This window comes from Halichoerus grypus, chromosome 8 (assembly GCF_964656455.1).
Source record: "Halichoerus grypus chromosome 8, mHalGry1.hap1.1, whole genome shotgun sequence".
NCBI classification, from domain to species: Eukaryota; Metazoa; Chordata; class Mammalia; order Carnivora; family Phocidae; genus Halichoerus; species Halichoerus grypus.
Window position 1 is genome coordinate 6,170,954 of NC_135719.1, and position 26,008 is coordinate 6,196,961.

At 41.6% G+C, this 26,008-nt stretch overlaps 1 protein-coding gene across 2 annotated transcripts in view; it reads right to left on the reverse strand.

Moving 5' to 3' along the window:
• Positions 1-25,564, reverse strand: part of TICRR (TOPBP1 interacting checkpoint and replication regulator) — a 45,029-nt gene extending 19,465 nt beyond the window's left edge. Inside the window, exons 1-15 of one of the 2 annotated variants that reach the window (XM_078078886.1) lie at positions 24,860-25,564; positions 20,015-20,291; positions 18,844-19,082; positions 17,491-17,725; positions 16,420-16,549; positions 12,259-12,398; positions 11,041-11,259; positions 8,116-8,267; positions 6,860-6,957; positions 6,420-6,513; positions 6,247-6,326; positions 5,844-6,083; positions 5,258-5,354; positions 2,899-2,956; positions 1,383-1,526 (exon numbers count right to left, since the gene is read on the reverse strand). In XM_078078886.1, coding sequence (XP_077935012.1) covers positions 1,383-1,526; positions 2,899-2,956; positions 5,258-5,354; positions 5,844-6,083; positions 6,247-6,326; positions 6,420-6,513; positions 6,860-6,957; positions 8,116-8,267; positions 11,041-11,259; positions 12,259-12,398; positions 16,420-16,549; positions 17,491-17,725; positions 18,844-19,082; positions 20,015-20,291; positions 24,860-25,522 — 2,866 coding nt within the window. In that variant the 5' untranslated portion in view covers positions 25,523-25,564. Of the gene's footprint in view, positions 1-1,382; positions 1,530-2,898; positions 2,957-5,257; positions 5,355-5,843; positions 6,084-6,246; positions 6,327-6,419; positions 6,514-6,859; positions 6,958-8,115; positions 8,268-11,040; positions 11,260-12,258; positions 12,399-16,419; positions 16,550-17,490; positions 17,726-18,843; positions 19,083-20,014; positions 20,292-24,859 lie in introns of both variants that reach the window. The other variant, XM_036069897.2, reaches the window with a different exon arrangement.
• Between the last annotated feature and the right edge of the window lie 444 nt (positions 25,565-26,008).

A 26,008-nucleotide genomic window follows, 5' to 3' on the forward strand; every position in this document is an offset into this window, starting at 1 on the left:
CAAATGAGCCATTCAGGGGTCCCCAGCCTACTTTAAAAAAAAAAAGGGGGGGTTCAACAGAAGGTAAGTGTGGAGAAACGAACCCTCATACATTGCTAGTGGGAATGTAAAATGGTATAGCCACTTTGGAAAACGATTCAGTAGTTCCTCACAGTTAAACAGAGTTACCATATGGCCCTGCAATTTCATTCCAAGGCATGTGCCTGAGAATGAAAAACATGTCTACACAAAATCTTGTACATGAATGTTTATAGAAACATTATTCACAATAGCCGAAAAGTGGAAACAACTCAAATGTCTAACTGATAAAGGGATAAATAAAAGGCAGTTTATCCATACAATGGTATATTATGGGCAATAAACAGAAATGAGGTGCTAAGACATGCTACAACACATATATAAGGCTTGAAAACATGCTACGTGAAAAAAGCTGGTGTATAGTGTATGATTCCACTTATAAGAAATACCCACAAGAGGGCGCCTGGGTGGCTCAGTCGGTTAAGCATCTGCCTTTAGCTCAGGTCATGATCCCAGGGTCCTAGGATTGGGCGCCACATCGAGCTCCTTGCTCAGCGGGGAGTCGGCTTCTCCCTCTCCCCTCTGCTTATGCTCTCTCTCTCAAAATAAATAAAATCTTAAAAAACAAAACAAAACAAACCCAGAAATACCCACAAGAGGAGAATCCACAGAAAGAGCAAGTAGATTGATTGGTGGTTGCCTCCAGCTAGGAAAGTCAGGGGAAAAGGAGTTTCTTTCTAGCGTGATAAAAACGACCTGGGGGGTGCCTGGGCAGTTCAGTCGGTTAAGCAGCTGCCTTCGGCTCGGGTCATGATCCCAGGGTCCTGGGATTAAGTCCCATGTCGGGCCCCCCGCTGAGCGGGGAGCCTGCTTCTCCCTCTCCCTCTGCCCCTGCTTGTGTTCCCTCTCTGTCTCTGTCAAGTAAGTAAATAAAATCTTAAAACAAAAAACAAAAACAAAAAAACTCAATGATCCGGAATTTATGATGATGGTTGCGTAACTTTGTGAATATAACAAAGACCGGTGAATCATACTTTACTCAATTACTAAAAGAACAAAAAAGAAAAAAGAAAACAAAAAAAACCCTCAAAAGACTTGAAAACAACTGGTCACTATTCTTTCTTTCTTTTTCATTGGTTTTGTAAAATAGATGTTTGTCTGTGGGGGCGACTAGGAAGGGAAAGACTGAGCAGATACCAGGATCAAGTCTTCATCCAAGCTTGGAGGGAGAGAGACCCCAAGGGGAAAACTGATGGTAACCACAGAGAGGAAAACAGATCAATGAGCTTTTGCAACAAAGAGTCTGGAGGCTGCTTTGGATCCAAGAGCCCCCCCCTTCTCTTGGCTACCCTAAAAGATAGTACCTTTGGTCCTCTTGAAGTTGTCAAGTTTACACTCCAGACCTTCCACTGCGGACACAGAGTGGCTTCTAGGCAACCCCCGCTTTGCTGATCTCTTTGAAGGAGAAATCATTTCCTTGTTGAAGAGATTTCTTCGAACTTTAGTCACTTCTGAAAGCATTAAAAAAAGAAAAAGCAACATTTACTAATATTCACATTTACTAATAGGATTTCCTTAAATATTATACTCACATGATGCATTCAAACTATTTACTCTTACAAATTCAGTTTAAATCCAACTTTTCAGGAACACGAGGAAGGCCCACATCACTTAAATTAGAGGCTGTCCTCATTGTAAAATGGACACAATCCTTAAGAGGCTGGCTAATGGAGATCAGAGTCCTCTTACTATACGCCACTGTTATGATGATTTTCTTCACTTTAGACCTTTTGACTGCTTTGTATTCTGCTCAACTCCAAGGAGAGGAACTGCTCCTTTCAATTCCACAAATCTCATTCTTCTTATGATATTTTACGGATTTGCTAGGTTATTTTAAATGCTCTTCCTGACTCCAGGACATGAGAATTGTGTGACCACTTAGACTCAAAGTTAGGAGAAACAGCTCCCAAGTCAAAAACTACTTGACAAAGCTAGCAGGATGGCATCTTAGTCCAAAGCAAGATGGCCCAGAGGCGGCTACCCAAACACTAAGGATAAACTCCTCTAAGAGCAGGTCATTTAAATACAAACCAAATTAACCCTGATCCACGAGCTGGGAGCAGCCCTGATATTTACCCACTAGTGACCGACATTACTGTTGAGGACCCCAATAACACCCAAGTTTCAAAACAAATGCCTGAAATGGATTTAGGACCTGACAGCCAAGTTTGATTTGTTCCTTGGTTTTCCCAAGTTTTTCAAAGTTTAATATTGACAGAAAGCTTCAAAGAGTAACACATTACACATAGAATCAACACTAAAATTCACCAGCCATCAACATGTTTTCTCCCTGCACCTCTATGTTTACAGAATTTTCCCCCACCGAAGTTGCACAGTAAGGTGCGGACATCCCAACCCTTCAGTTCCCTGCACGTCAGTGCACATCTCCCAAGAACAGGGGCAGGGCACCCGGCATACTATCCATCTTCCCACTTCTCTCATGGTCAGCAATATCCCTTACCGCTCCCCCACCCCGACCCATGAAAGTTAAGATGCAAGCAGATCATGTGGTGCGTTCAGTGGTCACACTTTAAATGCTTTCACCTAAACCAGTTTATCATCATTTCTTTTCCTTTTTGTGGTTTTCATAATAATAGTGTTTTTAAAAAAGATTTCCAGCCAGTGATTTTGCAGAATGCAGTATTTTGAGACCATGTGAATACCTCATTCTCCTAGCACGTGGTATTTGGACAGATTTCATTAACCAACGATTATACAAAATTCTAATTTATAACTGTATGCAGCTGCTAAAATACGTGCAATTAAACTAAGTTTGTCATGCTAGTCAATAAATGTGTGCACTGCTAGAGCACAGTATACCTTGTACTGGATCTTTCACCGGAAGTAGAGGCTGCTGAAGAGGAGGACGAGAGCTCTCCTGGAAGAGGAGGAAATCGGCATTCATTTACAAGAATAAAAATTCCACATGAAATCCTCTGACCCCTGCAGTTCCACTTGTAGGAATCCCTAACAGTAATACTTGTAAAATGCACAAAAACAGATATATGTTCTAAGGACACTGAAGTCTGCATTGTAATACAAAATAAGAAACACCCTCAACATCCATAGAGTGAAGCCAATTTTGATACATCCATCCAACGCAGACATTAAAACCTCAGGAAGACCTCTAGAAATAGAGAAGGAAGGAAGACCTATCTGTACGTACACAGAAGTCCATGATGGGAAAAAGGGAAAAAAGAAAAAAAAAAAAACAGAACAAGTACAGCAGGTTTGTACAGCTTGTAATGTGTATGTATGTGTGTAACAGGTATGAAGACACCTTTGATGTGTGCTATTGGTATATATAGAAAAGGGCCTGGAACAGACACAATAGTCATCAAGGATTACTTCTGAAGAATGAATGGAGGAGGGGCGACTGAGTGGCTCAGTCAGTTGAGCATCAGACTCTGATTTCGGCTCAGGTCACAATCTCAAGGTTGTGAGATTCTCAGGGCTGTGAGATCGGACTCCTGTGGCGGGCTCTGCGGGGAGTCTGCTTGAGATTCTCTCCCTCTCCCCCGCTCCTCTCTCTCAAATAAAATCTTAAAAAAAAAAAAGAATGAATGGAGAAGGGACACGCTTATTAAATTTTAACTTTATAGGATTTTTAATTTTTTTAACGATTATCATATATACTTTTTATAACTAAAAAGTAAGGGAAAACCCATATAAATTAGAGGATGACTATACTCTTAAGGACTTCTCTGCATTAATCTATTTACTATTCAATAGTCTAAAAATCTAGATGCGGGCACCTGGGTGGCTCAGTTGGTTAAGCGACTGCCTTCGGCTCAGGTCATGATCCTGGAGTCCGGGGATCGAGTCCCACATCAGGCTCCCTGCTCAGCAGGGAGTCTGCTTCTCCCTCTGACCCTCCTCCCTCTCATGCTCTCTGTCTGTCATTCTCTCTCTCGCAAATAAATAAAATCTTAAAAAAAAAATTTAAATAAATAAATAAAAATCTAGATGCCATCTAAACAACGGAATTGTTTTTAAAGCTTTTGTTTCTTTCCAGTTATGCCAATATATTTCTTGAAGAATGAACTACCATATAGAGGCTGACGTAAGGAGTGCTAGAAAGGACTGCAAATCATTGTAACATCTAGAGAGAAAGGAGGTCTGACACCTTTGTGGTCACCCACTTCTGGATTTCCCGCTCTCCAATCAGGATTCCAAGATACACAAGATTTGCATTTTTTCACTTATACTTATTAAGGCATACTAAGGAAGTGAATACCACTAACTCTTAAAACAACAATCCCACCTCCAATTCCAAAGGACAGCTATACATCTCTAGAAACAGAAGCACTACTGTGATGATTAATGCTAGTAAAGCTAGTTCTTACAGAATTTTAACTCTTCTCAGATAGTTCACGCAGTTCAAAAAGTTTCAATGCACTGTCTCCCTTCTTTCCTTAACAAGATATCAATTCTACTTAATAAATAGACTCCAGCTGGGTTTCTTTCTTTTTTGCAACCAACAAAGCCTCAAGTTCTCACACCTGCCACCAAAAAAAAAACAAACCAGCAATCACCTGGCTTTACGACAGCTGCCCCCACCCCACCTTACTGAAGTAAAATGTACTGAAAAGTACCTTCTGGTCTGCAAGTCCTGAAAGTCCTATTATGATGCACATTATTTTTCAGTGTCTCTTTGCTTTGTTATTATTTTGAGTTTGCTTATCTAAAGATTTTTTTTTAAAGATTTTATTTATTTATTTGACAGAGAGAGACACAGCGAGAGAGGGAACATAAGCAGGGGGAGAGGGAGAGGGAGAAGCAGGCTTCCTGCTGAGCAGGGGCCCGATGCGGGGCTCGATCCCACGACCCTAGAACCATGACCTGAGCCGAAGGCAGACGCTTAATGACTGAGCCACACAGGTGCCCCTCTAAAGATTTTTTAATTAACTTATTCATTCCTTTCTGTTTTTCTTTGTATCACCTCTAACTGTTATACTTTTGAGTAAACTGGTTTATCTTTAGCAAATTTATAGTTCTTTAGTTGTTGGATTCCAGTTGAATACTCATTCATAAAAACATCTTGTTTTATTTCTGTAACCTCCAGTGTCCACTTCCTCAAAGTAGAGACACTGCCCTTCAAGCTTATTTATTGTGTCAACTCATGCTGGAAGAAACAGATCCTGTAGCACTATTTCCTGTCCATTGGGAAAAAACTTACGTTTTTTGTAGCTCTCTTGGACACTTTGGGGATCTCAATTTGTCGAAGATTCTGCGAAACCTCTGCAATGCTTTTATGTCTTATTAATGCATTTTTCCTTTTAAAAATAGAAACAGCCATTATACATTCAACAGAGGTTACGAGTAAATTAGAAAAGAATCAGAGTTGAAAATAATACACTAATAAAAGCCAGTTATGTTGGCATTGGTCTGAATTTGTAGCAAAACACGCCAACTTCACAATTTCCAAAAGTTAACTACTATCAATTCAACTAGTTATGAAGAACGAAGAGCATCAAGGAAAAGAAAAAGTACACTGAAGTCCGAAGCTTATCTCATAAAAGGCTCCTAGCTCCTGGAGACCCCACGTGGATAGGCAAGGGCACTGGGGACTACATTATCAATTCTGTATATTCCTTGGATAATAAAAAGGATGCCAGATGCTGCATGTTAGGAATGCCAATAGATGGCTTCTGGGATTCAGACAGAAGGGCAACTAGTAATTCAACAAGTTATATACCAAGACAACTGCCCTCTGTCAGAACTACAACAGAGCAAGTAATTCCTTCAATTCCTTGAGCTCCCACCTTCTCTTCTTAGCTGATCGGGTTCGAAGCTCCTCCAGCTGGTCAGATTCAGTGCCACCCGACACTGATCTATGAGCACTTGACAGAAGAGGCACAGAAAGAAGGGGGGATATGTTCTCTTGTGTCACGGAGTCATCACTGAAAAAATCTAGAGGAAGGACACCAGCCAGCTTCTGAGGAATCATAAACCCTAGGCTGTCATAAAGATTTCCAAGTGTCTTCGGGATCGAGTCAATATACCTGTGGAATAGATTGGTTAAATATGCAATGGCCACCATTCCACCCTCTCTGTTCCATCCCTCATCCAGCAGGACAAATAGTCCTGAGAATTCCACAATTCTCACATAATACCACATGCAGTTCCTGGTAAAATAGTTCTAAAGTTAGTAGTCATCGAACTCACAATCCCAAAATTTCTTCCAGAAACTTTGTTAGGTATGCCAAATCCTCAGTCAAACACACCATGCGCAGCAAGTCTGTCACCTGAAGAAGATATTTGAAAATTACCATATGCCTTCTGCAGGGAAGCTAAGAGCCTTCAGGCTTATTTCCAGCAGCACTGAGCTATATACTTGCCTCCTTCACCACCTGCTCCATCTCAACGATGCTTTCGTGGACGGAAGGGCACTGCAGACACAGCTCCAAACGAAGAAATACCTGAAGCTGGCACCTTGACAGAATAAAACACCTGGGTCATATCTATCTTGAGTGCCGTTTAACTGAAAGCAAAGATCTGTTTACAAAAGAACCGACAACCAAAAAGGAGAAGAGCCACTGCCTTCTCCAAATAACGACATGCTTATCAGGTAAATAGGTAACTCAAACTGCACATCAGAACATCACCAAGAATCAACCACAAAAAGCCTCTATGAGCAACTGGCAATCGAGTTGGTATTTATTTATTTACTTACTTATTTATCTATCAATCAAGCAATTTTAAATGGATCCAAGCAAATCTTGGAGCTGTTTTGGAGTGATGGTAAAAAATAAGTAAATAAATCAAGGTAGTTACTTACTCTCTGACTTTATCTTCATCCAGTTTTTCCCCTAGATTCTGTCGAAGACTTTTGCTAGTTTTTAAGAGGCTATTTTTTACTTGATTCACGCAGTTCATCTGAAAATAAAAAATTATTACATAGAATTCTGAGTTACTAATTATTTCTAATTCATTTCACAGCTGATTAATGTCCTAAGAAGGGAAGTACATTCCCTTACGAATTGCTCCCTTATTTCATTTGAATGAAAAATAGTTGAAATGAATGTGCAGGGTGTCTGGGTGGCTCAGTCGGTTGAGTGTCAGACTCTTGGTTTCAGCTCAAGTCATGACATCAGGGTTCCTGGGATCAAGCCCCCCATTGGGCTCTGTGCCTGATGCAGTCTGCTTGAGATTCTCTCTCTCCCTCTCCCCCACCCCACCCCCTGCTCACACACTCTAACAAAACCTTAAAAAAAAAAAAATGAATATTTTTCCTTCATATTTTCAAAAGGAGCATGGTAAAAAGTATTTGAGAGCAAGGGGCATGGCTACAACAAGCCTGCATATCTGACCTTCCTTAAAAAAAAAAAAAAAGATTCCATTAAGTTAGTGACTGAGAAATCTAAGGACCATGGGAGTGCCTGGGTGGCTCAGTCAGTAGAGCATCTGACTCTTGATCTCAGGTCTTGATCTCAGGGTTGTGAGTTCAAGCCCTGAGTTGGGCATGGAGCTTACTTAAATAAGAAAGAAAAGAAAAAAAAAAAAGAGGAAGAAAGGAAAAGAAAAAAGACTGTAAACAACTCCTGTCCACTTTAGAGGTGCCTGGCTTGTACCGCTAACCATGAATAAAGACAACGATAGCATGGTCTAAACCAATGATTGGCAATACTCCCTGTGCATAAGAATCATCTAGCAAGCTTTTTATAAGTACATATGCCCGGGACCCAAGCCCCAAAGATCTGTTTCAGTTGGTCTTGAGGAAGCTAGGCATCAGCATTTAAAAAAAAAAAGTGTTCTAGGTGACTCTGGGTAAGAAACACCAGCTTAATTCATGCAGCTAACATGCAGCTGAAGACAGAGATTTCATTAGAAAAGAAGTATATGTAATTACCACTACCTTCACTTGGCCTATTTCCTGGGTTTCTGCCAGTTCACCATGTCCACCTTCCAAGGTCTGGAATTATGTTCACCCCCTTGCTTATCTTACTTGTGAATCACACACCACATAATAGTCATTTCCCAAGACATATGAACCAAACCCACCAACAAGCAACCAACCACCCCATACTCTCTTACTTCTAATTCCTTGGTGCCTTTGGATTTTAGGAATGCTTTAATGGTTGATATCATATTCCGAGCACATGAATGCAACGTGATTTCTCCTGCGGCCACAGTCTTTTGGTAATTTTCATGTATGTAAGATAGGAGCTCCTCTTCGGTTTTAAAATCTATGAAAAAAAAAACAAAATTGATCATCACATCTAGTCATTGTATTGTTTAAGCCAGTGGTTGTCAACTGGGAATTTTTGCCTCCCAGGGGACATTTGACTGTGTTTGGGTTGCCAGACTGGTGGGGATGAGGAGGATGCTCCTGGCATCTAGTGGGCAGAGGCCAGGGATGCTGCTAAACATCCTACAGCACAAAGGACAGCCCCCACAACATTATCCCACCGAAAATGTCAATAGTGTGGAGGCTGAGAAATTGCAGAGATGATAATTTTAAGGCTTTGCAAATCAAGTGTGCATGTTATAAATTTAAGGATAATCATTAATGGAAAATAAACTATAGGGGTGCCTGGCTGGCTCAGTTGATGGAGCATATAACTCTTGATCTCAGGGCTGTGAGTTCAAGCCCCATGTTGGGTATAGAGACTACTTAAAAATAAAATCTTAAAAAAGCAAAACAAAACTATATAACCTCCAAACCTAGCAGAAAGGAAAAAGAGAAATAAACAAAACTTGATTAATCCCATAGTCTGCTAGAAAGGAAAAAATAAAAACTATAGAAAGCACAAAATAAGACACTAAAAAACATCCAAGCTTATCAGTAATTATAAACATTTATTTTACAAATATACTTGATGGGTAAAAGAAACTATCAGATTGGATTAAAAAATTCCCTTACATTATGGATGTCAGAAATTATTTAGAAATAAGTATCAATGAAAACAGAATATGGCAAACTTGTTTAATGCAGTTAAACTTAAAGGAAAATTCATAGACTTAAATAATCTTTTAAAGAAAAAAAAATAGGGGCACCTGGGTGGCTCAGTTGGTTAAGCATCTGCCTTTGGCTCAGGTCATAATCCTGGGGTCCTGGGATTGAGCCCCCCATCGGGCTCCCTGCTCAGTGGGGAGCCTGCTTCTCCCTCTGCCCCTCTCCCTGCTCATGCTCTCGCTCTCTCCCTCTCTAATAAAATCTTTAAAAAAATAAAAAATAAAAAATAAAAAAAAAACAATCAGCTAAGGGCCCAACACAAGAAATAACATGAGAGTAAACCCCAAAAGAAAGGAATAAAGATAGGAACAAAAATGAATAGGAAAAAAAAAAAGGAAACAAGAGAGATCAACAGAAACAAAACAATGATTCTCTGAGAACCCAAATACAGAAACCTATAGTAAAACTGAGCCGTTTAAAATGGGAGAAAGCATAAATAAGCAACATTAGAATGAAAAAATAGAGCAGAGATTTGAAATACTAGTAAGAGGTAAGGTTGAAGTTCATTTTCTCCATACAAACACCCATTCATTCCAGCACCATTTGTTGAAAAGATTATCCTTTGGCCACTGAATTACTGGGGCACCTTTGTCAAAAAGCTGCGTGCCCCTGTCGGGCAGGTCTATTTCTGCTCAGAATCTAGTCCAGAAACTGTTAATAGCACACAGTCTTGGGTGCTGTTAATTTTGCTCTCCCTTGAATGAACCATCCACATTCTCGAATACTTTTATTAGCTCATTAAAGATGTTCTGTCTCATTCAGACTGATGATTATCTATGACTCTAACATGCCACAGGCAAAAAAAAAAAAAAGCCTTCAAGGAGAATTTATTTATTTATTCCAGAATTCTCAAAAGAAATCAAAGGTGACATCATGCAGTTACTGCCCGAAGTCCATAAGCTATCTTTACAGTCCTCCCACAGGACTGGCTCTGAACGTGCCCTGAGAAATGAGAAACCTACTGCAATTTTATCCCTTTTTTAGAAAACAAAGAATGGTAAAAATTAGGGGCACCTGGGTGGCTCAGCCAGTTAAGCATCTGCCTTCGGCTCAGGCCATGATCCCGGAGTCCTGGGATCGAGCCCCGCGTCAGGCTCCCTGCTCAGCAGGGAGTCTGCTTCTCCCTCTACCCCTCACCCTGCTCTCGTGCTCTCTCTCACTCTAATAAATAAATAAAATCTTAAAAAAAGAAAAAATAGTAAAATTAATGTTACTGGACAAAATTCTTCTGCCCAACTCTGAAAGACCTTAATACCCTAGATCACTCCCAAAGCTTTCTCCTCTCCCTTAATTCCTCAATGTATAAAGCTTCTTTAACCACCTCTCATATGGCCATGCCATGGCCAGTCTTGTGACTTTGCTTATGCCAATCCCCTATCTAGCATGCTCTCTCTTACCTTGCTGCCATCTCAACTCTGCTCGCTCCTCAGCATCTAGCCTGGGCTCCCCTGACTCCTGAGAAGCCTCCTCAGCCTGTTCTGGCCCAAGACTTGCCCTTCCCGTTCTCCAGTCCTAGTATGTCTTTACTTCCCCAACAGGCAAGTCCTTCCTGTTGTAGATTCCTGGCTCTCTCGTGTATTAGGTTGCATTAGTTCATTATGTATTTTGTGAGTGTGTGTGTGTGTGTGTATCTGCATATATCTTGTGTATTAGGTTGCATTAGTTCATTATTTATTTTGTGAGTGTGTGTGTGTGTGTGTGTGTATCTGCATATATCTTGTGTATTAGGTTGCATTAGTTCATTATGTATTGTGTGTGTGCATGTGTGTGTGTGTATCTGCATATATGAATTCATTATTATCATCTTTGCTGCTGGATCATAAATCTGAGAATAGGACATGATCTTATTTTTATTGTATTCCCCATAACATACTTTGAGGAATGCAGCAGATGTTTGATAAATATTCATTAATTCATGGATAGGATTAAAACTTACAAGAATCTGAGGGTATGAAAGAGTAAACCTGGCCTTAGACACCAAAAGCTGTGGAACTGAGGAATACCTTTAGGTTTAGAGCTTCTTAGTGTCCTTCCTCTGTTTTCCCATTTATCTGCTGTCCTCCCACCGGCCGGCCTTTGGACCCCCTTCTCCCCAGCCGCCTCTGGACTGCCGTCTGGACACAGCTTCTGCGCCTTCACGTTCAGCCTCGCCACGTTCAACATCTTCAGGGAGCGGCACATGGTGTTCATCTTCTGCCGCACTGGAGTCCGAGGGACCCCTCCTTCCAAAACAGCGTGGAGAGAAAAGGAAAATAGCTTTCACTTCTGCCAATTTAGGAACCACTTTAATTCAGATGAAATAGTCTGTGAAAGAATACTAAAATAAAGTATATCCCTTCAGGAGGATCTCAATTTGGTGGTTCATGCATCTCCTTGTACCTACAACCTGGAGTAGAAAGAGAGCTCTTCTTTAAACTGAGGTTTAGGAACGGAACATCGCAACAGGATCAGATGATTTTTAGCAAGGCAGATGCCAAACAGACCCGTTTTGGTGTTCCCCAATGGTCAGAGTTATGACGAAACTCTCCTAAAAGGCAGTTGAGCAGGCTGCATCAGAAGCTACTTTCTCCCACTTTTTGGCACAGTAACTTGTTCCTGACAACTTATTCTAAGGAAGGCACTCAAAAAATAAATCGCACGCGGGGCGCCTGGGTGGCTCAGTAGTTAAGCGTCTGCCTTCGGCTCAGGTCATGATCCCAGGGTTCTGGGATCGAGCCCCACATCGGGCTCCCTGCTCAGCGGGAAGCCTGCTTCTCTGTCTCCCACTCCCCCTGCTTGTGTCCCTGCTCTCACTCTCTCTGTCAAATAAATCTAAAAAAAAAAAAGAAAAAAGAAAAAAAAAATCACATGCATGATGTACACTCTAATATTATTTATAATGATAAAAACTGAAAATCTGTTCGACAACGCAAGAATTTTGTAAATTTTGTGAAGCAATGAGGTAGAATAGTAACCAAAAAGGCAAGGTAGCAGATGAATAAGTATTTATAAGCAGCACATAAAGTTGGATTTATATTTCTGTCATATCTAAAAATGGAAATGGCCTATTAAGAAAGGATTGTGAGCGATTTTTTAACATCACTTTCGTAACTAATGTAATCATTTTCAAATTTGAAATATAAGAACTTGTCCTTCTCTTATTCAGTTACCATTTCAACCACATTTTAGGGAATGCCAATCTTTTAAAACATACACGCTCAAAAAACAGTCTATGCGCATACGTTTCTTTTTGCTGTCTTCCTGATTGGACACAACGGATTCTTCCCGAGACTTTCTCTGGTAGAGCTCGGACAGGCAACATGTTAATTCATTTTCAGTTTTGGAAGACTCTTCCTTATTAGACGAGGCAGCCTGTAGTAACCTGTGAACAAGGCAAGATGTCTAGTATAAAGCTGAAATTCTGGTTTTTCCAAAATGCTATAACAACAAAATTCATTATCCTTTTAAAAGTTAATCAAAAGATGTCCACACAAGAAGCCTTCAAAAATATTTTTTTCTCAGGAGGGAAAATGTCCCTGTCTTCTCACGATTTAAACACTTACACTAGAAGACAGGAGAGAAATATGCAGTAGACTCCCCCCTCAGAGCTCTCAGAAGAAACCAACCCATGCAACACCTTAATAATCAGACTTGTAGACTCCATAATTGTGACACAATAAATGTTTGTTGTTTAAGCCCCTCAAAAAAAAAAACCACTCAGGAATGGAAGCAACCTGTTCACAAAACCATTAATCATGACATATAGTATTGACTTATCCATAGTTATTTTTTACTCAGTGTATTTTTTACTCACTTAATATACTGATGTAACAGTATATTAAGTGTCACAGTGACTTCTGAATAATTCTTTCACATTGTAGTAAACTAATTTGGGATTGATGAGAAGGGGATGAAGTGGGGCTGAGGGGGTGATTAGTTATCAAATGCTTTTCTGCCTAGGACTACAGATCAGTCACTAAGCAAACTAAGAAAATGGCACAACTTTCGGGGCGCCTGGGTGGCTCAGTCATTGAGCGTCTGCCTTCGGCTCGGGTCGTGGTCCCGGGGTCCTGGGATTGAGGCCTGCATCAGGCTCCCTGCTTGGCAGGAGGCCTGCTTCTCCCTCTCCCACTCCCCCTGCTTGTGTTCCCTCTCTAGCTGTCTCTCTCTCTCTCTGTCAAATAAATAAAATTAAAAAAAAAAAAAAGAAAGAAAATGGCACAACTTTCAAAATGCATTACTTGTATTTCACTGTCCTCCATTATGTGATATTATTTGATTTAAAGTAGGAGGAAGTTATGGCGACATGAGTTGAATCTGCTGGGGCTCTCAGTTTCACACATGTAGCAGGTCTGAAGCAGACTAATTCTCCCTAAGTGTGCTGGGATTGCCTTTCACTGAGGGGAGGGTTTGTTTAGAACTTATGAACCTTTCAAATACACAGTAGAGAAAGCATTATTAGATATATACCTCCCAGCAAGATTAAATACTTGCTAATGGTTTACCCTATCTACTTCAGATTTTTTAATGAAATTAAGCATTATAGACACACAAAAAAGCCCACTCTTATCTTTTCCCATCGCTTCCTTCCAGAGATATTCCTAGACCTGTGTTTATTTATAGAGACATACATATGTATGGAAACCAATATAAATTGCTATTATATGCATTCTAAGTTTTTAAAAGTATCATACATCATCCTTTTGCACTTTTTTGTCTGTACTCAACATATTTTTCATGAGCATATAGATAGCTCTAGTTTATTCAGTTTTACTAATCTGTAATATTCCCTTGTATAACTATATCACAGTTCGTTTCTCCATTTCCCCACTGAGAGACAGCTGGTTCTTTCCACTTTTTCACTTTTAAGGACTGGCAGTGAACAATCAAGAGTAGCTCTCCTCACGTTTGTGCAAAAACTTCTCTAATGTAGACACTTGTAAATGGAATTGCTGGTTGTCAGTATGCGAAGTTTCTGCTTTACTAGGAATACAACCTGCTCTCTGAAATGGTTGTAATCATTTATAATTCTATTGTCCAAAGTGTCATTTCCCCTTGTTCTAGATCAGATTTACTGACCTGGGACAATCTAATGGTATAAAATAGAATCTTGTGGGGGTTTTCTTATTATGGTTTTCATTTCCATTTATCTAAACTGACCATCTTTTTTTTTTTTTTTTTTTAAGTTCTATGTCCAATGTGGAGCTTGAACTCAGGTCCCTGAGATCAAGAGTCACATACTCTCCAGACTGAGCCAGCCAGGTGCCCCAACTGAGTATCTTAGCTTTTCAAATTACTGCTCTATTGGATTTCATTGCATGAACCACTTGTTCGCATTCTTTGCCCAATTGCTTGTCTTTTCCTTGTTGATTTTTAGGAACTCTGTACTAATTTAGATACTAATCCTTTCTTAGTTATATGGATACAGCCACCTAGGCCTATGACTAGTCCTTTTCATCATACAGAAAATTTTAAATTATAGTCATCTATTTTCCTTTATGGTTTGAACGCTTTAGGTTTTATATAAGAAATCCATTCCCAGCCTAAACTACTCATCTTCCCTTCTTACGATTTTAAAGCTTTACTTTTCATGCTTGTTTTTAAAATTTTATTAGGACTTTATCATTGTGTATGTTGTGAAGTAGAAATCTAATTTTTATCCTTTTTCTTCTAGAGAGCGAACTGTCACACCACCATTTATTGCACAGTCTATTCTTTCCCACATTTATAATTCTGCCTCTGTCATATGCTGAGCTCCCATACAGGTGTGGGTCATTTTGGGGGCACTCTACTGTTGCATGGGTCTCTCTGTTGATCATCTCACCCATGCCACGCTGCCCTACTCATTAGAGCTTTACAGTAAACACTGCTTTCTTATAGGGGAAAGTGCACCTGTTCTGTCTTAGCCCTTTTGATCTGTACCATGTTCATGAATCAGAAGACTCGTTATTAAGTCAGTTCTTCTCAAAATGGCCTATAGACTCAATGCACTCTTGGTCAAAAATCCCAGCAGGCTTTTCTGGTGGAAATTAACAGATTGATTCTATAATTTACATGGAAACACAAAGGATCTAAAATAGTCAAAGCAATTCTGAAAATAAAACAAAGTTGAGAGGACTACCTGATTTCAGTACTCAAGACAATGTGATATTAACACACTGTCTGGACTAGGTTCTTTTCATAAATAGACCTACATGATGGTGGTGAACTGATTTCGACAAAGGTGCCACAGTGAACTCAATGAGAAAAAGACTATCTTTTAACAAATGGTGTTGGAACAACTGGTTATCTCTATGGCAAAAAATAAATCTTAACTTTACATCTTAATACTATTTTGAATTTCTTCTATATCTCTTACATTTCTTTTTTTTTTTTTTTAAAGATTTCTTTACTTGAGAGAGAGTGGGGGGAGGGGAGCAGGCAGAGGCAGAGACAGGATCTCAAGCAGACTCCCTGCTGAGCACAGAGCCTGACGCAGGGCTCAATCCCATGACCCTGAGGTCATGACATGAGCCGACACCAAGAATCGGATGCTATACTGACTGAGCCCTGGGCGCCCCTCTTTTACATTTCTAATATGGTTGTGTCTGGGTGGCTCAGTCGGTTAGACGTCTGCCTTTGGCTCAGGTCATGATCCCAGGATCCTGGGATCCAGCCCCACATTGGGTTCCCTGCTCAGCAGGGAGCCTGCTTCTCCCTCTCCCTCTGCCTGCCATTCCCCCTGCTTGTGCTCTATCTCATATAAATAAAATCTTTAAAAAACAAAAGCACTGCTTGATTTTGCTATAGATAATTCTATTTTATTCGGCTTCTCAAAGAATCACTTTATCTTTGTTCATTTTTTTTTTTTTCCTGTGATTCATATTTGTTCTTATCTTTATTACTATCTTATTTTTGGGATTTACTCCCTTGTGTTATTTCCTGTACTGGACCCTTAGTTAATTGGTTTTTAACTTTTCTTCCTTAAAAGATAAGTTCTATAAATCTTCCTTGAAGTATAAACTTAGCTGCATTACACAAATGTTATTTTTCATTATTACTGAGATTTAATACCCAGTATTTTCTGACTTCCATAATGAGTGCATTTTACTTCCGTAATTAATTTTTTCCAATTTTTTTTTAATCGTGGTAAAACATACATACCATGAATGTAACATCTTAACCATTTTTAAGTACACAGTTCAGGGGTATTAAGTAGATTCATAATTAGGCTACCATCACCTCCACCCATCTCCAGAACTCTCTTCATCTTGTAAAACTGAAACTCTATAACCATTAAACAATGCTCTCCATTTTTAATTAGTTTTTAATATTATTGGACTATACTACACAAACCAACCCATGTGCAGATAAGTGAGAGCTGATTTCATCCACCAATATCCAGAGAAATAAAAAAGTTTTACCAAAATGACTCCATCAAACTTGAACTGGCACCACTAAGGTTAGAGCAAGGAAACCACTTCTCCACAACAGCCGCACTCCAGGGACCAGTGCGGCCGAGCTCCTGCTGGGCCCACTCTGGAACAGCGGCAGCTACAGGGACAGGAGCAGAGATGGGAGAGGAAGGAAAGAAAAAGAGGCATTAGGCCCAAAGCGGAGAACGCAAGCACTTGCTCCGCCCTTAGACAGGCGGCATTCTCACAAAGGACACACAAGGCCACATCATTAACAACCTTCCTTCATCCACACCACCAATTCCAAATGGTACCCCAACAATGTACAAACGTAGGCTAGCTCACGGCTCCTCAAACACACCAGACACACACCCTTCCAGAGCCTTGGTGCTTGGGGTTGCCTCTATCAGCAACATTCTTCCCATTTCACCTTCCTTCAAGCCTTTGCTCCAATATTACTCTCTCAGCAAAGCCTGTTCAAACCCACCCCTTACACTCCCCATTCCTTTTTTCCTGCTTTATTACGATGGCACTTATCTCTTTCAAACATACTATGCAACCTCCTTACTTATTGTTTCCCCCGACTAGATGGTACACTAAGAACAGAGACTTTTGTCTATTTTGTTCTCTGATACATTCCCATGAGAACAGTGCCTGCCACAGCAGCCACTCAATAAATCTGTTGAATAAATGAATGGAATAAGTATCAAATTGATTACATTTCTATCTACCTAGCATAAATAAGGTTTGTTTTGTATTAGTAACAATGCAACAAATTGGAAGGTAGACAGAATCACAACAGTTTTATATGCAGTCTTCATTAAATATATTAGTACAAGTTTCATCTTATACCTTTGATTTCAACCCAGTTTCACAGAGCCTTTGGACCCCTCAGAAGTGCTTTAGGATTTCTATAAATAATAATGACTTAAGTTGCCTGAAGCATTGTAGCTTACTTTTATCCGTTTTATAATAGATATTGGGGTTCTACTAAGAGCACAGTGAAAAAAAAATTCTGATAGTGGAAAAAACTATAAACCACTGCCCTGGAGTATGTTAGTTATTGGTTCAGAAGCTTACCACAGGTAGCAGGATCTTCGAGTGAATTGTGAATCTGATTCAATACAATATCTACAACATCAGAGAAAAGGGAAGCTGTATCCTGGGGGCTCTCTGCCACAACTGTTTGGAGAAAAGGTCTTTGAAATTCAGCCTCCTCAGTGCGGAACACGGTGAGGACTGTAGCACTGGTAGAGAGGGGGGAAATAACTCCCGTGATGGGGGGCCAGCCTTCACCAGGGTCCACACTGGCAACCTACATCAGAAGTTCTAATTAGTTGAGAAGATGGTTGTCCTATGGCTAAAGAAGAATGTAGCTTAGTAAAAGATAGAATGATAGTTTCCCCCGATGACCGTTATTATAAAAGATAAAACTGTAGAAAAGACAAGCTGGATGGGTATTAGTGCTAGAATTGAATTTAGTGACCATATAATCCTAATCTCTCAATTTATAAATAAGAAAAACCTAAGGTTACCAGGAATATTTACTAAGCACTTATTATGTGCTTATTATAACTCCCCGAGTCCTCAAAACTGAGGACCTCACAACCTCACTCTGAGGTAAAAATGATTATTATCCCTTTTACAGAGGAGGAATTAAGGCTGAGAAATAACCTGTTTAAGGTCACCCAGTTAGATGCAGAAGCCAAGCACATATGAATTCGAAACCCACGCTCTTAACCATGAGGCAGTACTACCACTTAAGGGATTTACTCAGATCACACAGTTGGGCAGCAGAGCTGAGACCCAATCCAGACCGCCTGACTCCCGACCCAGTGCTCTATCAGAACACACAACTCTTAGAACAACATCGGTTCAGAGACTATACAGCTTTTCTCTAAGTGTCTCACAATGGGATCCAGAAGATAGAAGCCTTCTGAGGTAACAAAGGCAAAAGACAAAGTAAGGTAAGAAATTTGCTCCTTGTTTAAAAATAACCATCACCTTTCAATCAAATCTGGGTATATATGTATTTCTCAGAAGACATTTCTAAGTTTGTGTAACTACTGAACCCTATTACACCTAATTTTACAGTGTAGGGCTTTTAAAAAATATTATATAAAGTTAATATATAGTAGAACACTTACAAAATAACTAGAAACCAGGCATTACTTCACCACCCTAAACTAATACTTGCATTCCATTCGGCCCACTGCCTTTTGTTCCCATATAAGAATATAATTTAACTTCGTTGGAATTAAGGTACATGCAGTTTTATGAACTGTTTCTTCACTAAGGAGCACTGTCATGATGCTACATGTGTAACTGAAACTACGTCATGTAGAACAATCGTTGGCATTTGATAATCACATTAATTTCACCTCACCAGTGTGTTTTTAGACAAGAAAAATTTAGCATGCACCAGGTACCTACCAGGTGTAACTCCTCAGCAGTCAGCCTGCTTACCAGCTGCTGAAATAACATCCTCTGAGTTGATTTGTTCTCCTCTGGACTTTGTAACATCCAGCTCTCAGTGCCCAACGTGCTACTCGCTGGGAGAGACCACTGGCTTGCCGTGCCTTTTAGAAAAATTCTGACTGGTTTTTGAAAATGTCTCTGATGCATGGCCAAGGGCTCTAGGGTGACTGTCCATGTTTCTTGAGTCTCTTTGCCTGTTGGAAATAAGGAATATTAAGATTCTAATGTAATCATTACTAAAAACAGATTTAATAGTAAGAAGAAAAAAATGAGACTGTCCGTGTGGTACGAGTATCGTCACTTCGCGCTTCATCCCTCATCCCACGGCCCACAGAGCAGCAGAGCAGGCACATTTTGTTCTACAGGAACAGCTACATATGAATGGAATCACAAGGGTCCAACTAAGTGTCAGAACTTCCCAATAATTATGCCTTAGAAATAAGTGTTCAAGCAATACTCATGAGTTATAAAAAAGACAACACTGCTTAAATCTGTAAAATACAGTGTATCACATCTTAGAAGAATGTTGAATTCTAAAGATTATGTATGACAAAACTGCTTAAACAAAACTACTCTTGAAATTTCCTTAAACTGCACGCAATGTATGTAACATAGTTTTACGTATACATCTCTACAGAGTAGGACTTTGTGTGGATATGGGATTCAGAAGTGAGATTCACTCTACAGATCATAGAGTAAACTTATGAAGGGTCTAACATGCGGGCTCTTCCTGGTAACAGGCACCAATTTCAGAGGCTGTTCACTAATTTGTTATTTCTTCTCTTAATCAATCATTGCTTCTCTATGGTCTTCCATTTATCAGTCTCTTCTATGAGGCAGGAAATCTTACCACCCCTTTGCTTGGGCACCTGAACACTATTATCCTTCAACAGCTGGGAAATTCTTTAAAAATCACTCACTAGTTCTTTTTAAAGGTGGGCTGGCAGATACACTGAGCCCATGTTCAATGCTTTCCTGTGGTACCTGATTCTGCACAGACACCTTTTAATTACAAGCATTAATGGAGTGCCTAGGCTGTTGGAAACTCTAAAGAAAAGCATGGGCTTGCCTTGAAGAAATCAATGTACCTGAGACCATAAAACCCCCCCAAAGAGTATTTGCTTACCTTCAACAGGGAGAAATAATGTTCCTTCCATCCGTGGAAATGAGGCTTCATAGGCAGATTTATAGAGCAAACAGTTCAAAGTAGCATCAAGTGGCAGAGTTGAAATCCATGAAGAGAGGGGAGATTCACTTGCCAGCTTTTTTTCACTACCAAGCAGTCTTTTCCCAGCTTTAGTACAATCCTGGCTGAAAGTCTCGGATGGTAAGATAGTGCCTCCGACAAGGTGGAGCAGTTCGCACACTGTCCAGTACCCACGGTGGTCCGGGGATTCCCACAACTGAAATAAAAATTACAAAGAAACTCAGGTGGTTATAAATGAGGCATCCATAAATAAAGCTTGGGGAGAGCAGGAGAAAGTAGACGTCTACATTAAAGGATCGAATTACTCAATTATTGTATTTATTAAGCCACACACAAACGGTCGGTACCCTATTACCGTGCAGCCTGCTCTCACTACAGCCCTTGTCATCTCTTGCCTAGACTTACTGTACAGCCTCTCCAGCGTGTGTCCTGCCTCTCATCTGTCCTCTCTGTTGCTCCAAGTATTCTTGCAAATCATGAATGTGATCGTGCTACTTCTCTAAAAACTTTCAAGGGCTTCCCACTGCCTCCACGATAAAGTAACTCTTGGGGATAGCCCAGCCCTAAACAACCTTTCCAAACACATTATCTTTCCCTCACCCACTGCTACCTTCCAGGACACTGAACCATTTACTGTTTCCTGAACATGCCATACTTTATCTTCCATGCTTTGGTTCATGCTGTTTCCCATGCTTTCCCCTTCTTCTCCAACTTGGGTAATCTAGCTCAAATCCTGCTTTCTCTGTAAAAGCCAGTCTTTACTTCCTCACACACAGACAACTGTTCATTCAACTTTTTTTTTTTTTTTTTAAATTTGAGAGACAGAATGAGAGAGAGAGCACAAGCAGGGGGAAGGAGCAGAGGGAGAAACAGACTCCCTGCTGAGCAGGGAGCCTGATGCGGGACTCGATCCTGGGACTCCAGGATCATGACCTGAGCCAAAGGCAGTCACTTAACCAACTGAGCCACCCAGGCGCCCCATTTAACCTTCTTTTAACAAACTTTTTTTTTATTTATTTTTTTATAAGAATTGTCCTTTTATTTAAGATTTTACTTATTTTTTTGACTGGGAAAGACATAGAGAGAGAGGGAACACAAGCAGGGGGAGTGGGAGAGGGAGAACAGGCTTCCCGCGGAGCAGGGAGCCCAAAGCAGGCTTGATCCTAGGACCCTGGGATCATGACCAAAGCCAAAGGCAGCCGCTTAATGACTGAGCCATCCAGGCACCCCTTAACAAACTTTTACTGAGCAACCTTTATATGCCATGAATTAGCAAGACCTAGTCTCAGTCTTCTAGAATCTTAAAGTTGGGGGTAGAGTAAAACCGCAATAATGTGAAATGTTTAACTCAGCATCACAATATAACATGACAATATTCAAGTAGTATAGGAACATGATGGAAGAGCGTCTACCCCGAAATACAATTATTATGCTGGTTTGCCTACTCCACAGGAGTTAACAATTATAGATCATAAATTGGTATGGAATGTGAGGTCTTCAAAGTCATCTCCAAACTTTTCATATATTCAAGTTCAAAAAGGGGCATAAGAGTACCCAAGGTCACAGCAAGGCAAGAACAGACTAGTCCAAGAACCAAGAACTATCTTGGATAGTGCTTTTAAAATGAGGGTCATGACCCTTTGGTGGACTCAGATGGATCCTTTGATGGATCAACTGACTGGCTCATGATCAGCATCAAAAAAAACAGAATAGAAAATATCAGAGCACAACAGAAAATATCAAATGTAGTGAAGATAAACAAAATATTGTAAAACTTTTGTTCCAGTTATGCATGCCAGTTTGGAAATTAATCAATTAAAATTTGCTGTTACCATCCATATGTCCACGCCTATGTTCACCGCTATGGGAGAAAACAGTAAGCTAGTTCATATACCATAGATCCTGATTAGGATTTTTTGCCAAAGGGAAACAAAAAATTTGTTGAAATAGTCAGATATTCTGGCTAGAGGACAGCTAGGGAAAAAAAAATCTGCTTATCAGTTGAAAGGTAAAGCTTCAATAAGAGTTGAAAAAGACATCAACTTTTGATGAGAATATATGCACATGATTAAAAAACAATAACACAATCACTATATAGAGTATGGTCACATTTTTCATTTTTATGCATATTACAGATTAAATGAAAGACAAGTCTTAGTGATAAGTTTCAAATCTGGAGATTTATAAATGTCCACAAAACTATAAATTCAGGGGCACCTGGTTGGCTCGGTCAGTAGAACATGGGACTCTTGATGTCAGGGTTAAGTTCGAGCCCCATGTTGGGTGTAGAGATTACTTAAAAAATAAATAAAATCTTAAAAAAAAAAAAAAAAAGACTATAATCTCCAAGACAGCAGGAACTACATGTCTGATTCACTAATGATACATCCAGCACCCAGCAGATATGTAATAAATGTGGCTGAATAAATCAGGTATAAAGTCGAAAGCATGCCAGTGGTCTTCTATGCTCCCTTCTATCCTGCAAGAGTTCTGTGCTTGGATCCCTCCTCTCCCAGTCTGTGAGTCCAGGTTCTGTTTCTTCCAGTTCTGTTTCCCAGACTGTGAGCTCCACAAGATAGGACCTGGATTTTTTCTCCTTCCCTTCTCTCTACCCCTGTAGTGAGAGCTCTCCAAGGACTAACCTAAAGCTCCCTTTTATCTCCTCCGTGTGGCTGGGCAGAGGCTTTTTGAATAGGAAAAGATGAATCTTCACCAGAAAAAAAAAAGAAACAAAACAGAAAAGCGTGTTTGATGGGCATTTTCTTAGGGTAAACAACATAGCAGATGTGAGAAGGGAAGCCTCAGAGAAGACCCATCCCCTCAGATGGTAGAATGTCAGAACTGGAAGAGATCTTTAAGAAGATACTGTCAATCTACTTATTGTAATGCTATTCCAAAAAAAGAAAAGGTAGAAGAATCTGCAAGGCCCATGTGCCAAGATTTCTTTCTAGCCAGTATTTGATATAATTCCAGAATAAAGTCTTTGGTGTGATTTGGTATCAATTACCCCAAATCAAGCAGTTACGTGTTGTGTACTATGTCCAATACTTATTTGCTGCCTTAACAAATTTTAAGTTCTAGGATTCCATTTTCTCCATCAAATGTTCACAATCCCCTTAAACACCTTTGTTCTTTCCCTTTCTTTGACAAGCCACTGCTGCCTTATTTTACATTTACCATTTCTGGGCTTTGAATGCGAAAGCATGGTGGAAATTTTAACACTATATATCATTTTTTAAGTACCTGCTCATTTTCCATATGTAATCTTGCAATTTAACCCACTCCTAGTTTAGCCACATGTGTTTCCAAGAAGTGGAATCACATCTTTTACCTGGTTAAGCCATTGCTCATCAATTAGAAGAAAATCCGCACTTTTACTGCCTAGGTCCTACAGACATGTGCTTTCTGAAACAAACTAAGCTCCTTTCCAGTTCAAGTATTTATACCTGCTCTTTTCTGGAATGTTCCTTCCCAACCTTCCTGTTCCTCCTCCTTCACCTCCTCTGCTCATAAAGCTCGCCCACCCCACCCTTCTACCTCCTCTTGCTCACCTGTTTATTCGTATCTGTTTAATGTAGCTTCCTCATTAGAAGGTAAACCACCTCAGCTGACCACCACGCCCTCCGCAACTTTAACAGAGTAGGCAGTTGGTGCAATGGCTTCTCAATGACTATTTGTTAATTAAATGAAGGTGAGAGGAGGAAAATGGTGAGGGTAAAAATACAGACTTATTGGGCGCCTGGGCGGCTCAGTCTCTGCCTTTGGCTCAGGTCATGATCTCAGGGTCCTGGGATCGAGCCCCGCATTGGGCTCCCTGCTCAGCGGGGAGTCTGCTTCTCCCTCCGCTCCTTCCCCCACCCGTTCTCTCTCTCTCTCAAATAAATAAAATCTTAAAAAAAAAATACACACTTATCTCGGAGTACTTAACAGGAGCAGGGGCCCCAATGCCTCAACAAAAATCCAAATGAGCCACTTACAACTGTAAGCTTTAGTCAACGACTATTTACTGAACTCGTACAATGCTCAATACCCATCTGCAGGGGATACAAAGGTGCTGTGTGCCTGCCTCTGAGGTATTTTTAGACTAGATGGAAGGTAAGAGGCTTGCATATAGGAAAATATAGTGGGGAAAGGGTAAGCGCCACAAAAGTACGTGGAAATTCACAAGTTGAGACTAAGTAGTTGCCACGGGGCAACGCGTTAGAAGTTTGGACTGGCACAGAAGAGTGAGCACTGGCATTCGGGGTGACGGATGAGACAGAACACGCAGTCAAGATTTGTTGACCGAGGGGCGCCTGGGTGGCTCAGTCGTTGAGCGTCTGCCTTCGGCTCAGGTCATGATCCCGGGGTCCTGGGATCGAGACCCACATCAGGCTCCCTGCTCGGCGGGAAGCCTGCCTCTCCCTCTCCCGCTCCCCCTGCTTGTGTTCCTTCTCTCGCTGTCTCTCTGTCAAATAAATAAATAAAATCTTTAAAAAAAAAAGATTTGCTGACCGACTAGACGATGCTTCAGCATGCTGGAGTATTCGTCGTGTGTAGGAAAAACAGAACCTGGGAAGGCAGGTAAGGGCCCTAAATGCTTACCTTAGTGTGTAAGGACCTACCCATCGTCCCGGTTTATGACCACAGGACTTCCCTTCTGAAGGGACACATGCTGGTCGTGCTAGTCTCGTTCTGAGTCTCCCGGCGGCTCTGCAGACGCTTCCAGGTTCCGGTCGACCAGCAGGACACCGTGCGCCACGTCTGAGTTTGCCACGCACTTACCTTCGGCCACTCGGTGGTATCCAGCCAGTACAAGGTGATTTTTCGGGCGGTCATAACGTCCTGCACTCTCTTGGGCAGCAGCTTCTCCATCACCTGCTTGGGGGGAGGCGGCAGGCGCTGAGCCTGGGCCTCGCTGCCGGACACGAACTGCAGCAGCTCCCTCTGCGAATGCGGACAGGGGGCCAGCAGGAAGACGGCGTTCACGAAGCCCCCGAGCGCACTCTCGGCCTCCTTGGCCTCGCCCTCCACGTCCAGCAGCCTCCTCCCGCTGCTGCGCAGGACCGGCTTCGTGGGCGACGTGATCTCGGGCCGGTCCCACTGGTAGTCCAGCAGCGTCTCCATCAGGGCGCTGTGCGTGTGGCTGGCCCTGGGCGCCGGGCCCGGCAGGTGGGCGCCGTGCGCGACGTCCCCGAGCCTGGCGTCCAGCTCCTCCTCGAAGTCCTCCCAGGAGCGGGCCCCCAGTTCGCGGAAGTCAGACGCGCGGGACGGCCGGCTCCGCGCCCCCTCAGAGTCAAAGAACTTGAAGGCCCAGCGGACCCTGGCCAGGCCGAAACGGCAACTCAGGTAGGTGAGGAGGCGCAGGGCGGCCCGCCGGACCGGACTCCGGCCAGTGGCACCGCCCGCGGTGTCCAGCAGCAGCATAACGTTGTGACAGCAGGCCATGTCGGCCGCGCCGCCGCCCCGGGGCTCCGGCCGGGGCCCGCGCGGCTCTCTTCTCGGCCCGAGCTTCAGAGAACCAGCGCCATTCACCGCTTCCCTCAGGAGCCCTGGTGGAAAAGCTCCCGCGCTCTCCAAGTGCTCCTGCCATTGGCGGAGTCAGCCCCCAAAGTCAGCTCCTATTGGTCAGTTGCCTTACGTAACTTACGTGAGGAACTTCCATCCTTGGCGCTGATTGGAAGGGCGACGGAAAAGCTTTCTGCCTGATTGGTGGAGGGCGTGGTTGTGAGCGGGGCACCGTGTTCCGGGAGAAACTTAACATTCATTGGCTTGGGCCTTCGTTTTAAAATTTAAAGAGGTGGCGCTTCGGGGGCGTGTCCTTAAGTTTCCCTTTTGGGCTGGAGGGCTGCGTTTGGGCGATTGTGCGCAGGCGTAGGTGCGGGCTGCTGGGAGGTGTTTACTAAGACTTTGCAAACTTGATACTGGGAGGGA